General features: G+C 36.9%; 2 protein-coding genes and 1 pseudogene across 2 annotated transcripts; 2 read left to right on the forward strand and 1 right to left on the reverse strand.

The window, feature by feature from the left end:
- The first annotated feature begins 1,606 nt into the window (after positions 1-1,606).
- LOC125477825 (14-3-3-like protein GF14 iota) lies at positions 1,607-4,406 on the forward strand. Its single transcript, XM_048585304.1, has 7 exons — positions 1,607-1,777; positions 2,512-2,818; positions 3,076-3,163; positions 3,282-3,391; positions 3,473-3,621; positions 4,032-4,090; positions 4,173-4,406. Exons 1-7 carry the CDS (start codon positions 1,702-1,704, stop codon positions 4,173-4,175), a joined length of 792 nt encoding a protein of 263 aa, XP_048441261.1. The 5' UTR covers positions 1,607-1,701; the 3' UTR covers positions 4,176-4,406.
- Positions 4,407-5,656: 1,250 nt separating this feature from the next.
- Positions 5,657-7,697, reverse strand: LOC125477815 (annotated as a pseudogene).
- A 2,408-nt stretch (positions 7,698-10,105) lies between these two features.
- LOC125477616 (triose phosphate/phosphate translocator, chloroplastic-like) lies at positions 10,106-13,379 on the forward strand. Its single transcript, XM_048584954.1, has 12 exons — positions 10,106-10,804; positions 11,070-11,141; positions 11,250-11,315; positions 11,410-11,488; positions 11,578-11,698; positions 11,790-11,885; positions 12,024-12,136; positions 12,225-12,302; positions 12,397-12,513; positions 12,613-12,712; positions 12,841-12,941; positions 13,058-13,379. Exons 1-12 carry the CDS (start codon positions 10,488-10,490, stop codon positions 13,082-13,084), a joined length of 1,287 nt encoding a protein of 428 aa, XP_048440911.1. The 5' UTR covers positions 10,106-10,487; the 3' UTR covers positions 13,085-13,379.
- Positions 13,380-13,419: the final 40 nt, after the last annotated feature.

Consider the following 13,419-nt stretch of genomic DNA (forward strand, 5'->3'; position numbering starts at 1 on the left):
AGAGAAATCCGTTGTAGCCGCCTCCATCAAAACAATACATCTCGATCTGCAGAAATCCACGTCCATCACCGAACATTGTTTTACCAAACTCATCATCTGAACCTGAACAGTTTCTTCGAGCACAATCACAAAGTAGAGATAACCAACTGCAAGTAATCAGTTGACTATCAAGATAAAGAAGCCCATGGAAAACCTTGAACAACATTGCCAGAAATGACAGACAACATAGAGAAGTTGATGGTGTTGAGAACACCCGATTCGGTTGAAGAACCATAACTCTACACACCATCTCAACAGAAATTATGGCTAAAAAATGAATCTCAGAAGAAGGAGATCGAAGCCCATATGAACAAGAGGAAGGAATGTTAGAAATATAAGAAGAGGATGGCAGATTGAGATGTAGAGGGGGAAAACACATCAGAAAATGGAACAGAAAAAACAAAACAAGAAAGAGGAAATTGACAACCGACTCCAACCAAAGCTAAAGTCGCCGACACCGATTTTGAACATATTAGAAACTATTACAAAAACAGGAGAAAAACTCTCACAGTAAAGAGAATGTCTCTCATGAAAGGAGAGAAGGGCCTACAAGGCTAGAACCTAGTTACCATTTAATCTGGGCCAGGGCCATTGAGGCGTTGATTAACGAACGCTTCGAAATTCTCAAGTTTGTTTTGGTGGGAGGTTTCATAATCCCTAGACTGGATTGGGACTCCCTAGTCAAACCAAATCCATGGACTCTGATAGCTTCTAGGCTTCTAGCAAATATTGGAGGAAGGGGAATTTGGTGTTGAGCTTTCGACTAAAGATACACGCTCTTATTTAATTGATTGGGTCACAAACCTTTTTTAAAATTTAACATTTGAGTATGAACAATTAATATGTTTTCATTACTCTCGTCAGTAGTCAATTACGATGTTCATGAGTATCCACAATTTCTTTGCAAAATTGAACATTTGAAATGCCTAAAGTTCGATTTTTATGAATAACAAATTCGATACTTAATTTTGATTAACACAGTATGTGGCTTAGTTGAAAACTAGCTCTCTACCTATCATTGTATGAAAAAAAATAGAGCACCATGTGCCAATGAAATGTTTTTTTATCTGTCTAGAACACGACTTGATACACCAACTATCATACATAAGTGATTGAATTTTTTTTTTTAAGTATTCAACCACTTATACTATGACACTTAGTATACATGACTGTGTTCTATCACACTGTAAAATCTCTCTATGCCAACATTACAACTATCTCGCTTATGTGACATCCCTTGTGATGACATACAATCCGATTGGGATCATTACATTTTGTTGGTAAGAACTAAGAAAGGTGTTCAATGGTGCAAGGTAAAATCCCGAAAAAGCCCCTCCGAGAAAAGGGCAAGTATTCAAAGGCCTCCCTTGCCAGTTCTCGCACACTCGCACAAAAATAACAAAAACTGCGCGCTTCCTACTCCCAGTGTCGTCCTCTCCTTCAAACATTCGAAACGGACGGTCGAGATCTGGTCAGGGGCACCCGCAAGTTGCTCGATGTTTAACAGCAAAAGTCTCTCTCCTTATTTAAACCCGCCATTTCCAATTTCCTCGCATCTCTCCACCCTCCCCCTATTGTTCCACTCAGTTTTACCATTCATCATCGTCTTCCTCTTCGCTTTGATCAATCATCATCTCCCATTTCTCTCTCTGAAACGAAACGATGGCGTCGCCCAAGAAGGAGAGAGAGACCCAGGTTTACTTGGCCAAGCTCGCTGAGCAGGCCGAGCGATACGAAGGTCACTCACTCACACCTCACTCTAATTTTCTCCATCTTTTAATCCGTCGCTGTTCTTATGTGTGTGTGTGTGTGTGTGTGTATGTATATGTATATGCATATGTGTGTACGTATGTTTATATGTTTTTATATGTAAAACAGGCATTGATCGGATTGTGAGTGTTTCGGCATTGCATCGGATCTTACAGGATTTTGCATGAAATAACGAATACCTTTGTTTGTGTTTGATTTTTGTTGCATTGGAGGAATTCAAAGTTCTTATAATTCGATCGTTACGTTTATACGTCAAAGCTGGCGTTGATCAGATTGTGCACGTTTCAGCATTTGTATCGAATTTAAAAAAATTATTAAATTCCGAATGATTTTTATTATTCGTTAGAATTGATCAAATTTTTTTTTTTTTAAGTAGTATGGAATGTATTGTTTAGATTAATATTGAACAATGGAAATGAATCGAACACGTGTTTTTGGTGTTCTGAATTGACTGTGTTTTGCTGTGTGGGTGGGGTTGCTTGCTAGTTTGAATTGGTTTTAAATGAATGAAGGATATATACCCGGCGATGGCTAATTGGTCGTTGTTTCGGTTTAGAATTTGATCGTCCTTTTTTTTCGGAATAGAGGGAGAATCAAATGTATACACTTTTATGCATAATGTTGAAGTGAGTGGAAATGATTTGCTAGCCGTATGTCAAGATGAGTTTCTCTTTGAATTGTTATGCTTACTCGATGATGCAGAAATGGTTGAGTGTATGAAGAAAGTTGCGAAACTTGACCTTGAGCTGACTGTAGAGGAGAGGAATCTTCTTTCTGTGGGATACAAAAATGTCATAGGTGCTCGAAGGGCCTCTTGGCGCATCATGTCGTCCATTGAGCAAAAGGAAGAGTCTAAGGGAAATGAGCACAATGTCAAACTGATCAAGGGTTACCGGGTGAAGGTGGAGGAGGAACTCTCCAAGATTTGCGATGACATTCTGTCAATCATAGACAAGCACCTGATCCCCTCTTCCTCCTCTGGAGAGGCCACTGTTTTCTACTACAAGATGTGAGTCACGTTTTCCCCTCGTAGTTTACTCCAATGAATGCGTGGAATATATTGGAAAAGGGAAAAATTGCAAATATATATCGGTTCAGGAAATTTTCTCCGTTTCCTTGTTGGCCCTGCCTAAATGATAGGTTAAAGAGTACAAAGTCCTTTGGTTCTGTTATCCTATTTTTCTCCATCTTGTACTGACATTCTTCATACTGCATTTGGAATTTCTAATTTTTTTTTTGTGACCAACAATGGCGTGCATGTTTCAGGAAAGGTGACTATTATCGGTACCTTGCTGAGTTCAAGACCGATCAGGACAGAAAAGAGGCAGCTGAGCAGTCACTCAAGGGATACGAGGCATGTTTAATTTTACCAATTTTAACACAAATGCATGTTAATCAGTGCATATGTATGTTTCATTCTTTTACACTTCCTATTATTTGATGTGCTCTCCTGTTCCCACGTCCTTTCTCAGGCTGCATCAGCCACTGCAAACAAAGATCTCCCTTCAACCCACCCAATCCGTCTCGGTCTAGCCCTCAACTTCTCTGTCTTCTACTATGAGATTATGAATTCTCCCGAGAGGTATCAGTTTACGTCTGTTATCTTTTGATTATTTTCGTTGAAGTAACTCCTGAGATGGTCGTTGTCGTCGTAAACTTGTAGGGCTTGCCATTTGGCTAAACAGGCATTTGATGAGGCAATTGCAGAGTTGGACACCTTGAGTGAGGAGTCATACAAGGACAGCACCCTTATCATGCAATTGTTGAGAGACAACCTCACTCTCTGGACCTCTGATTTGCCTGAAGACGGAGGTACAGCATACCTCGATGCCTGATTAACATGCATTTACATTTTCGGTAAAACCGCATAAATAAAAATTGCCAAGTAACACACATTTACAATATCAATCCTTCCTAATTCCATACCATATAAAGTTCCATTCCTTTTGAAATCACTGTACAATTAGAAAGACTTCGAAAGACTTCTCTTTATCTTCAGCTCCTCCCATTCTGAATGTGAAACAACAACGGGCATGCTGTTGGTGAAGGGATACAGGAATCAAAAACTGTATGGACTTTTAGGGTAGTATGTGAACGAAAGTTTGCGTAGGTACACATTCGAAGGTGCCGGTATCTATGTGCAGGCACCAGCACGGTAGAAGTTTCTGTTCTGCATCACAATTCAGATGGAAAAAACCTAATGTGAAAGTGATTTTCCGCAGGTGATGACAACTTCAAAGGTGAAGAATCCAAGCCTGCCGCCGAACCCGCAACTGCTAAGGTAAGTGCTTGCTACTTTTTCTTTGGGGCTTAATCGGTATGGATTAAATCAATAACTAATTGTTACTTCGGATAAAACACAGTAAATCTTGCAGCATTCACGGGCTTACCTGAAACAGCCCAGAAAACGGCAAGTAAGACCTCTGCAAAAGGCGATCTTTTAGCTTTTCTCACTCAGTTTTCGCGAGGGGATTTGACTGAAGGACGTAGACATATTTTTTTTCGATATTAATCCTTCTAGGTTCCAAAGAAAATTAGGATTTGATCAATTATCTGTTCTTATTTTTGTTTCTGGACTGATTGTTTTGTCTACATGTTAAACTTCGTACGTTAAGAAATGGATTATTCTCTCTTACTTTTACTTTTGTAGTCCCCTTGCTTGCACGTTTGATATAAACTAGACTTTTCCCAATACAATGTATTTTGTTAACGATGGCGAGCATTGTGTCACTACGTTTTATGGATTGAATAAGTTTGATTTAATTTATCCCTTACTTGAATCTTTTAAACTCATTCAATTTTGAATCATTGCGATGGCGATGATCACTACCAATAACAAAAAGGAGCAATTCTCATTTCGCCAAAGCTGGTAAAGATAAAATAATCTAAAAAAGTAATGTTAGGAAGACTAAATTTGCAAACTAAATAATGTGGTTGTAGATGATTGAATTATTAATTAAGTGTCAATTAACGTGCTTGTTTCTTATTGATGACACATCATTTGGTTTTAAAAATTTGGTTTCCCTAGTATTACTCAATCTAAAAATTTAACATCCCTCGTAACAAAAGATGGCCAAAAAATTACGGTTTCTAGAACATTGATAATTTTTCTCTACGAATACTTGTTCTACAAAAAGAAAATACATCACATTGTGAGCCACAAAAAAGGCTGTTAAGATGGGAGATTTAACCATGTAACCATTTATTTATTTCCCTTACATGATGTGCAAGCGAGATCGAGAGAAAAAGACAAACAACTGGTTGCATGCAAGATTTTGCCCGTTGGGACCGAAGGGAACGTACGTGCGGACCTCAATGAATTGCAATACAGAATTGCCGCCAAGAGTTTCTATATAGAACAGTAGAAACAAAGGAATTGTCTGCACTTTAAGCCAAATTCTACGCTGATATAAATGACAGGAGGCATAAAATTCATATTTATATTTAAAAGGTGATGGCATATCATATCAGTAAGAATGAGCTGTCATTTGATTCCTTGAATTATTATTCTAGTTAAAATTGACTATCTGAACTATTTTTTAGGTAAATTAACTCTTGAACTATTTGAAATCACCCAATCAACCTCACCGTCAAATTCGATGAAATTTTATCTACTTTACCGTTGACACCAATTTACCTTAAGGGTGAATCACATGCCAGTATTTGAAGTGGATGAAATTTCATCACATCTGATGGTGAGGAGTTAATTGACTAATTTTAAATAGTTCAGAAGTTAATTTACCAAAAAAATAGTTCAGACAGTCAATTTCAAATAGGATAATATTCAGGCGTCAAACGGCATTTACTCTTTCAGTAAGGACCCTAAAACCCCTTTCAAAACTGTGAATCAACATCAACCTCCCCTGCTGAGGTTCAAGCCTCAAATGCAAATTAAGATTTTTCGAATTAAGTCTTACATATTTGCAAAAACCACCATAAAAATTGTATAGTCAAGGAAAAGGACTGGATGACCGGCATCCTATAACATTAGAGTCAACAAAATACGTTCGAACGAAATATTAATCTGTACAAAAATAATCAGTTATGGTTCTTCCTTGACGAAGAAATTTTGAGGCAGGCAAAACTCCTCCTCGCGATTCAGGAAATCCATCTCGTCGTCTGGTTTCTGAAATTCAAGAAAAAAATGGTAAAATATGTAGATTTCAGCAAGTCTAAAGAGGAGCAAGAGATAAACACACAAACAATCCCTTGGGACCATTTGAACGTTTCATTAGAAATAATTTCAGTAGTTGTTTATCTCAACTCTCGCACCAAACTTCCGTATACGTGACCTCATTTTCCAACATTTCCTCAAGCCTACCAAATAATGCAGCTGTCTAGTACCTATTCACCTATAACGCGGTGCAGAGATGCGCGTATATTTTGTATTTTGAGAGTCGTTCTACCTCAGTATGAAGCGTCTAGTTATTTTTAAATCCCGTATTCTGCAGTTGGCACTGTGAGTGTTCATTGTTGATTGAGTGTGCACAAAAAAGTTACCGATGAACGTGGATATTAAGTTCAACAGTACCATCATAAGATAAAGATCACTGAGATATGAAAAAACTGAGTGAATTAAGTAAATTAGATACCAGCATTTCCAAGTTATAGAACCTCTCTAGCAACTGCAGAACCTCGTCAGCAGAGAAGTGTCGATCAAAGCTGTGAAAACAACACAACAATGAGTAAGGCGATGCAAATGGCGATGTTAATGGCGATGTATTATAAACCCACAAACAGAAACGTTAAGTGAGACAAACCTTCTTCGAAGAAATTCCATTAAACCATAAAGCACGAAATGGCGATGTACGCCTGCGCCCAAACAAGTAGCGGATTGCTCATATATTTACTTTACTTGCTTGTCTATTTACGAATAACATGATAACGTAGGAACGAAAATGGAAGAATGCATGAGCGACTAATCCTAGCATTCCTCAAAATGGAAACGGTATTGTATTATTGCCTAATTAATCACCCGTCATGCATTAACTCATACACATAATTTTTTGTCCAATGTTGATTTACTATAACTCCCCTTATATTGACTTGAACCATCAGATTCCAAATTCAAGTTTGGTAAAAAGTGACAACAATACTCTTGAACTTTTCCTACCAATGACAGCCGAGCCTTATCTCACTAAGTAAGGTTAGCTGTATGAATCTTATAATGCTAATGTGCTCGGTTTTGCGTCAAGTCTTCTGTTAGTCAGAAGAAAAAAAGATGATAACTTTCCCTCCAAAAATTAACGAGAAATATTGACTTCTTAGCATTTTCTGGGTGAAAAATTCTCCATACGAAGATTGAAGATGTTAATTAACCACCCATTTTTACAATCTAAATTGATAATTTGCATAAAATTGTGACAAAAATCACCCATATAACTAACCAAAACCGGAACTCCAGAGATAATAAACTGAAATATGAGCATTAATTAGAGAAAACCTGCCTTTTAATTTTCCGGGAGGGTAAATTTCAATAGCTTCTAACAGTTTGAGCTCCAATTCAACCTGTGATTCCTCCTATTACATTGACCATAAAATTTAAAGCAAAAAAAATATAAAACCAACATATATATATATATATGTGTGTGTCTGTGTTTGTATAGAATCGAGAGAGAGAGAGAGAGGGGAGAAAGAGGGACCTTTGGGAGAGAAGAAGCAGAGAAGGGGGAGGTTTGCAAGGAGAGTGTACGGACATGCCGTCTTGTTCCTCTTCCTCTCTGCCGTTGCCACCACTCCTTTCCATTTTAATTCGATCGATTTTATGTGATAATATTTTTGAACGGGAAATTTCTAACAAAATTTTGAAATATTTATGAGGTAGTAGCAGTCATACCGAGTTTGTAAGCAAATCAAGCTCTGTTTTTTTATTTAGGTTTTCCATTTTCTTGATCCAAAACGATCGCTGGAAATTGAAGTGGCCTTGTTTTTGGGCTTTTGGAGCAAAGCCCAAGTTTGTCCTGGTCTTTTTGTTGGCTCAATTCGTTTGAGTTATTGGATTGGACTTGGCCCAAAATAAGTAAATTTTTTTGATAAACGACATAAACCGCCCTAAAGTTTTTTTTTTGGGAAAGGCGTCACGTCGTCGGACTTGTAGGGTCATTCAGTAGCAATTTTCTACATCACGAGTGGAGCCGACTTAATCAGAATGCATGTGTGTGTGTTTGTGAGAGAGAGAGTGGGGAAAGGAAAGAGGCTTGCTACTCTGTTGAAGTTTTTCCACTAGTTTATGATGAGAGAAATTTAAATTCATGTTTAAAAGAACGGGGGCATTGCCATAATCGATTGGTGCTAGTAAATCACATGATGGTAATAAAAAAGAAATTAAAATATTTCTGTGAGTTTTCCCAGACCTTGAGATTAACTGTTGTGGCAAAGTCACTCATTGATTTTTTATTTTTTTATTATTTAAAGAAGGAGCTTTTCTTGACCACAAAAGGAGAATAATTTGTCTTTTTTTTCGTTCATTGTAGCAATGAATGCAGGAACAAATATGCTCTAACAAATTTAAAGTAGGTGAGCTTCCAAGCTAACTAGTTTTTAATGCATTCAAAATTGGATAGCTTTGTATTAAAAAAAAAAAAAAAAAAAAACTTATTACTATCAAAATGTAAGACTCATGTGTCTGCTTATATATGCAGCTCGTTTTATGTACCGAATATTTCATATAAAATTATTATGATCACTTCATGACAATGGATTGCAGATTTAAATATGAGAAGTGTTAAAAGTTTAAGTTATGCCTAATAGAAACAGAGCTAAGCGTGCAAAAAAATTAATCTTAGATTCATCGACATCGGGGATTCATTTTGAAACCAAAGGTTGATCTTCCTCAATAGGAATTGAACGCTGGCATGTGGAAAGTTGAGGCATTTCGTCGAACACTTGATGAGTTTGTTGTCGTCAACCAAATTATATTGCACACATATCAATCAATATTGACATATTTCAAAACAATCTGATAAATGCTATCAAGTAAATTTATTAAGTATTTTCGACGTAACCTGTTAATATTGCACACAACAATTAAATTATTTTTTCAAATATGAGAGACCGTTTGCGATAACATTCTCTTCGAAATCGATGACAACATAAACATGGCAACGACCATGGTGCCGATAATGGCAGGCTGACAAAGACAAGGCCAATTTGTCACTATTTAATTTGTAACAACTTCCATTTGCATACGTCCGACACCATGCGCCCTTTATTTATTTATTTTTCTTTCTTCTTCTTATTTGCATTGTAGGAAATAAAAAAAGGCAAATAACATTTCTCTAGTTGGGGATATATTCGATCCAACAGGATCTTTTCCGGATTTCTTTTGTAAAAATCTTGAGAATTCGTGAATAGTGTTTGTTCGTTTTATATTGTGCGGTTAGTTTTTATTAAGTACTGTTTGTATTTAATTTTAAATAAAAATATTTAAAATAATTTATAACCACACGATATACGATTAACAGACAGGATTAACAGATCCCTGAGATCTTCACAATGAGGATCCGGATTCATATTCGATGACCTCATTATATATCTAATTAACTAATGAACGATTAGATTTAAACACTAAGATTTAATTGTTACAAAAAACTAGAACATACGACTATCAACTATGAGATATTCAATACCACAGTGCATTGTGCCCACTCAGTTACCTTTCTTGTAATTCATACGATCCAAGCAATTAAACTTAAGAACATGGTTTGGTGAAATATATGACATCAATCTAGCTCAATCGTAAGTTAAAACTCGAATCTACTTATCCAATCAACAATTTTAACAAAAAATTTATCAAACCTAATGAAATTCAAGCAAAACAGAACAAGAACATTGAGTTCAAAGAATTAAATGTTGCAAAATGAATTTCAAAAAGTAAATGTGATCGTATTTGAATAATTGAATGTAAGAGGCAAATCAATAATTAAACCCCCTCTATTATGCGCATAGCTAAACTTTTATAGAAACAAACAAAAAGAGTATTTGATTCGTTTGGATGTGCTTTTGAAATTATTGAAACTATTTTTGACGAAAATGTTTTTAGAATTAATCATTAGTAAAAGAGGTAAGTAAATCCTAGAAAAGCACTTAAAGTGCTTCCTGGAAGAAGGACATAACCGGTGCTTCTTGCAGAAAACACTTTAAGTGCTTTTGAAACCTAAAAATATTTCATCTATAAATATTTTCAATCATTTTAAAAACACTTTCAAACGAAAGTTAGATGAGAAGCTTAAGCTACAAGATAAAAAAGAACAAACCAAAAATTAAAACAAAAACAAAAACTAATCTCTCTCCTCTCTCCTCTTTCACCATCCAGTTTCTCAGTTAACAGTCTCTCTCTCCATTATTGTCTGCTCTATCTCTCTCTCTCTCTCTCTCTAAAAAGCTTTCAACTTTTTTAATCGCAGCTCTGCCCCTCACTTAGTCAAGCTCTTTGGGTATCTGGGTTTCCAGAAAGCGAAAACAAAAAAGAAATCATTTTCGCTGTTTCCTCCGCATCATATTTATATTATAATATAAAAAACCTCATCTCCTCGTTTCCAACGTTCGTATATGCTTTAATATCGTTCCATACTCTACCCCTTGGTTTTGCCCAACTTCTCAAAAAAATCCACCTTCAATTCGTCGACAATCTTTTTTTGGGGCTAATTTTTTCATCAGGATTTTTTGGGGTCTGAAAAATGGCTTCATTGATCAACCCAGTTCACTCTCCAATCCGAACTTCTCAGTTTACTTCAATGTATTTATCGTCCAATAAGATTTCGCCTTCTTTTGCCCTGCTCAAAGTTCGCTCGCTTTCTTCCAGAGCTTCAAGCTTGGCCTTTTCTCCGTTGCCGGAGGCTGTAAAGCCTTTACCGGCAGTTGGGTTTTCCGGCAAGGGGTTGAAGTTTTCAGGGTGGAGTCAGCAGCTGAGACGGCGGGGCTCTGTTGAGTTGCTGCCGGTTGCTAAGGCTGCAGCTGCCGATGCTGATGGCGCTGAGATTGAAATTGCTGATGGGTTGGATTTTGCTGAACCCTTTAATCTTTCTTCCTCTGTTTGTATTAAAGTTTAGAACTTTTTAATCATATGATTGGTTGCTGAGAAAATGATGTGGAAAAAAAAAGTAAAAATCTGAAAAGAAAAATATATAATTTCATGGTTTCTGTTGCTTTTTTCTTTGAGAAAGGTCAAAAAGTTGACTCAGATGAGTTTTTGTGGTCAATGTTTTCGGACAATGATGAATTTTTGAACGGTATTAACGATGGTTTATGTGATTGTGCAGGTATGGGAAACCTACAAAGAGCTTTTCTGAGAAATTTCCTTTTCTGATCACCGGCTTCTTTTTCTTCATGTGGTAATTTATTCATATTTAATTTTTTTTCACTAATTTATGATTATAAATATTTATTCCAAAAAATCAATGCAGATGGTCATAATTTTTTTTTTTTTGTCTTTTATTCAGGTACTTGTTAAATGTCATCTTCAACATACTCAACAAGAAGGTCTACAATTATTTCCCATATCCATAGTATGTTCATCCTTCATTCTCAAACTTGTTTCGATTTTCGTATAATTTTTATTTGTACTCATAATTTGTAGGATTTCCTTTCACCCCTTTGCAGTTTTGTTTCTGTTATACATCTCCTTGTTGGAGTGGTGTACTGTCTCGTTTCTTGGTCCGTTGGCTTGCCGAAGCGCGCAGTAAGTACCCGTTTCTGCAATTGTTTGTAATCTGTTTTCAATCCACAATGTGGCTTCTGCTAAATTCTGTAAATTTTTTGTTCCTCCAGCCGATTGACAAGGAGCAGTTGGCTCTGCTGACCCCGGTTGCATTCTGTCACGCCCTCGGACATGTCATGTCCAATGTGTCATTTGCAGCCGTGGCTGTGTCTTTCACACACACTATTAAAGGTACGATCTAAGGACCATTTGATAACCATTTTGGTTGTAAACATGAGAGTCAATCAAGTTTACAGCATTTTTTTGTTATGTTTTTCGACAGCCCTGGAGCCGTTCTTCAATGCATCCGCTTCTCAGTTTGTTTTGGGGCATCACATTCCCTTGTCCCTGTGGCTATCATTGGCCCCTGTCGTGATCGGTAACTCTTCAATCTTTGATCTTCTGTTTAATTCTTCATTTCTCTGATATTACTCTCACACACCAGTTATAGAGTGCACATAGATCCCGCCCTTGTGTATATTTACTGAACTGAACTGAACTGAACTTCCATTTTTAGGTGTGTCCATGGCATCATTGACTGAACTTTCTTTCAACTGGCTTGGCTTCGGCAGTGCGATGATTTCAAACATTGCATTCACCTATAGAAGTATCTATTCAAAAAAAGCAATGGTAAAGCATCATCTGATCGAGCTTTCTTTTGTTTTCTTCGCGCTGCAGACTAATTTAGACCACTTAAAATGTATTTTGACTTCAACAGACAGGAATGGACAGTACAAATGTGTATGCATACATTTCAATCATTGCTCTCCTGGTTTGCATCCCACCAGCAATACTCGTAAGTTCCATCTTTTCGCAGAAATTTCGATTTAAAGCAACGACTTTGCTCTTAATTCACCAAAGATATTCAGAATGCTTTCCTTTGACGTCAGATTGAAGGGCCCCAACTGATGCAGTATGGATTTAAGGATGCTATAGCCAAAGTAGGCCTCTACAAATTTGTCTCTGATTTATTCTGGATCGGAATGTTCTATCATCTCTACAATCAGGTAAACCATTGACATACTCTCCGAAAGCACATGTTTGATCCATACCTGCACCATTGCCCGTCTTGTAGTATTAACCGCTGCTGGGGGTTACAATTGCAGCTTGCTACTAACACTTTGGAACGGGTTGCACCACTAACGCACGCAGTCGGAAATGTGTTGAAGCGTGTTTTCGTGATCGGGTTCTCCATTGTTGTGTTTGGTAATTTGCTTTAACCTCATTCAAATCATATGCATCTCAGATGATATCTCAGTTTGTTAAACAGTTTGAACATGGGTGAGTCGGGTTTATCATACGTGTTCATATGTTTCTCGCTCCGTGTTTGACAGGCAACAAAATCTCTACACAAACTGGGATTGGAACTGCCATCGCAATTGCTGGTGTTGCCATCTACTCCTTAATCAAAGCAAACTTGGAAGAGCAAAAACGGGTAAAGATCCTTCGACACCTTAACTATTTTATTTCCATTCAAATTTTCGGTAATAAACTTCTTCGTTTGGGAGCAGCCATTTTCGCTTGAACTAACATACATATCCTGCATTTCAGAAGGCTGCTGCAGTTTCTGCATCATAAGTTTATAGCCATTAGAGGCTTTGTAGTGGATGCTTGAGAGAAAATAAAAGCTCTGAGAATAATAAGAAATAATAACATCGAATCGAGTCGAAAGCATCGGGAGATTACGAAATGGAAAAGCTCATTGAATTTGTTGTATTTCTCCCTTCTTGTATTACCAAAATTGTGTAAGTGATCTACAAAGAATTTTGATCACTGTTGTAATTGTAGCAGGCACTCGGCGCTTAAATTCTGATTAGGTGGCAAATTTTTTTTACGGAATTTTAAAAACCATATGGTAACCTTTAGTGTCGCATAGCTTTTTTGTTTCCTTTTAAAGCAAATATTGGGGAGGA

Source organism: the organism of the source record quoted next, unplaced genomic scaffold (genome assembly GCF_019419815.1).
Source record: "Pyrus x bretschneideri cultivar Hongxiangsu unplaced genomic scaffold, Pyrus_bretschneideri_v1 Contig22, whole genome shotgun sequence".
NCBI lineage: Eukaryota > Viridiplantae > Streptophyta > Magnoliopsida > Rosales > Rosaceae > Pyrus > Pyrus x bretschneideri.

What these genes read in the sequence shown, in the direction of transcription:
- LOC125477616 (XM_048584954.1), top strand. Translation starts at nt 10,488, where the DNA reads ATGGCTTCATTGATCAACCCAGTTCACTCTCCAATCCGAACTTCTCAG. An exon ending in TTTCACACACACTATTAAAG is followed by an intron (nt 11,699 to 11,789) that starts GTACGATCTAAG and finishes GTTTTTCGACAG; the next exon opens with CCCTGGAGCCGTTCTTCAAT. An exon ending in TCTATCATCTCTACAATCAG is followed by an intron (nt 12,514 to 12,612) that starts GTAAACCATTGA and finishes TTACAATTGCAG; the next exon opens with CTTGCTACTAACACTTTGGA.
- LOC125477825 (XM_048585304.1), top strand. Translation starts at nt 1,702, where the DNA reads ATGGCGTCGCCCAAGAAGGAGAGAGAGACCCAGGTTTACTTGGCCAAG. An exon ending in GCAGGCCGAGCGATACGAAG is followed by an intron (nt 1,778 to 2,511) that starts GTCACTCACTCA and finishes TCGATGATGCAG; the next exon opens with AAATGGTTGAGTGTATGAAG. An exon ending in ACTGTTTTCTACTACAAGAT is followed by an intron (nt 2,819 to 3,075) that starts GTGAGTCACGTT and finishes TGCATGTTTCAG; the next exon opens with GAAAGGTGACTATTATCGGT.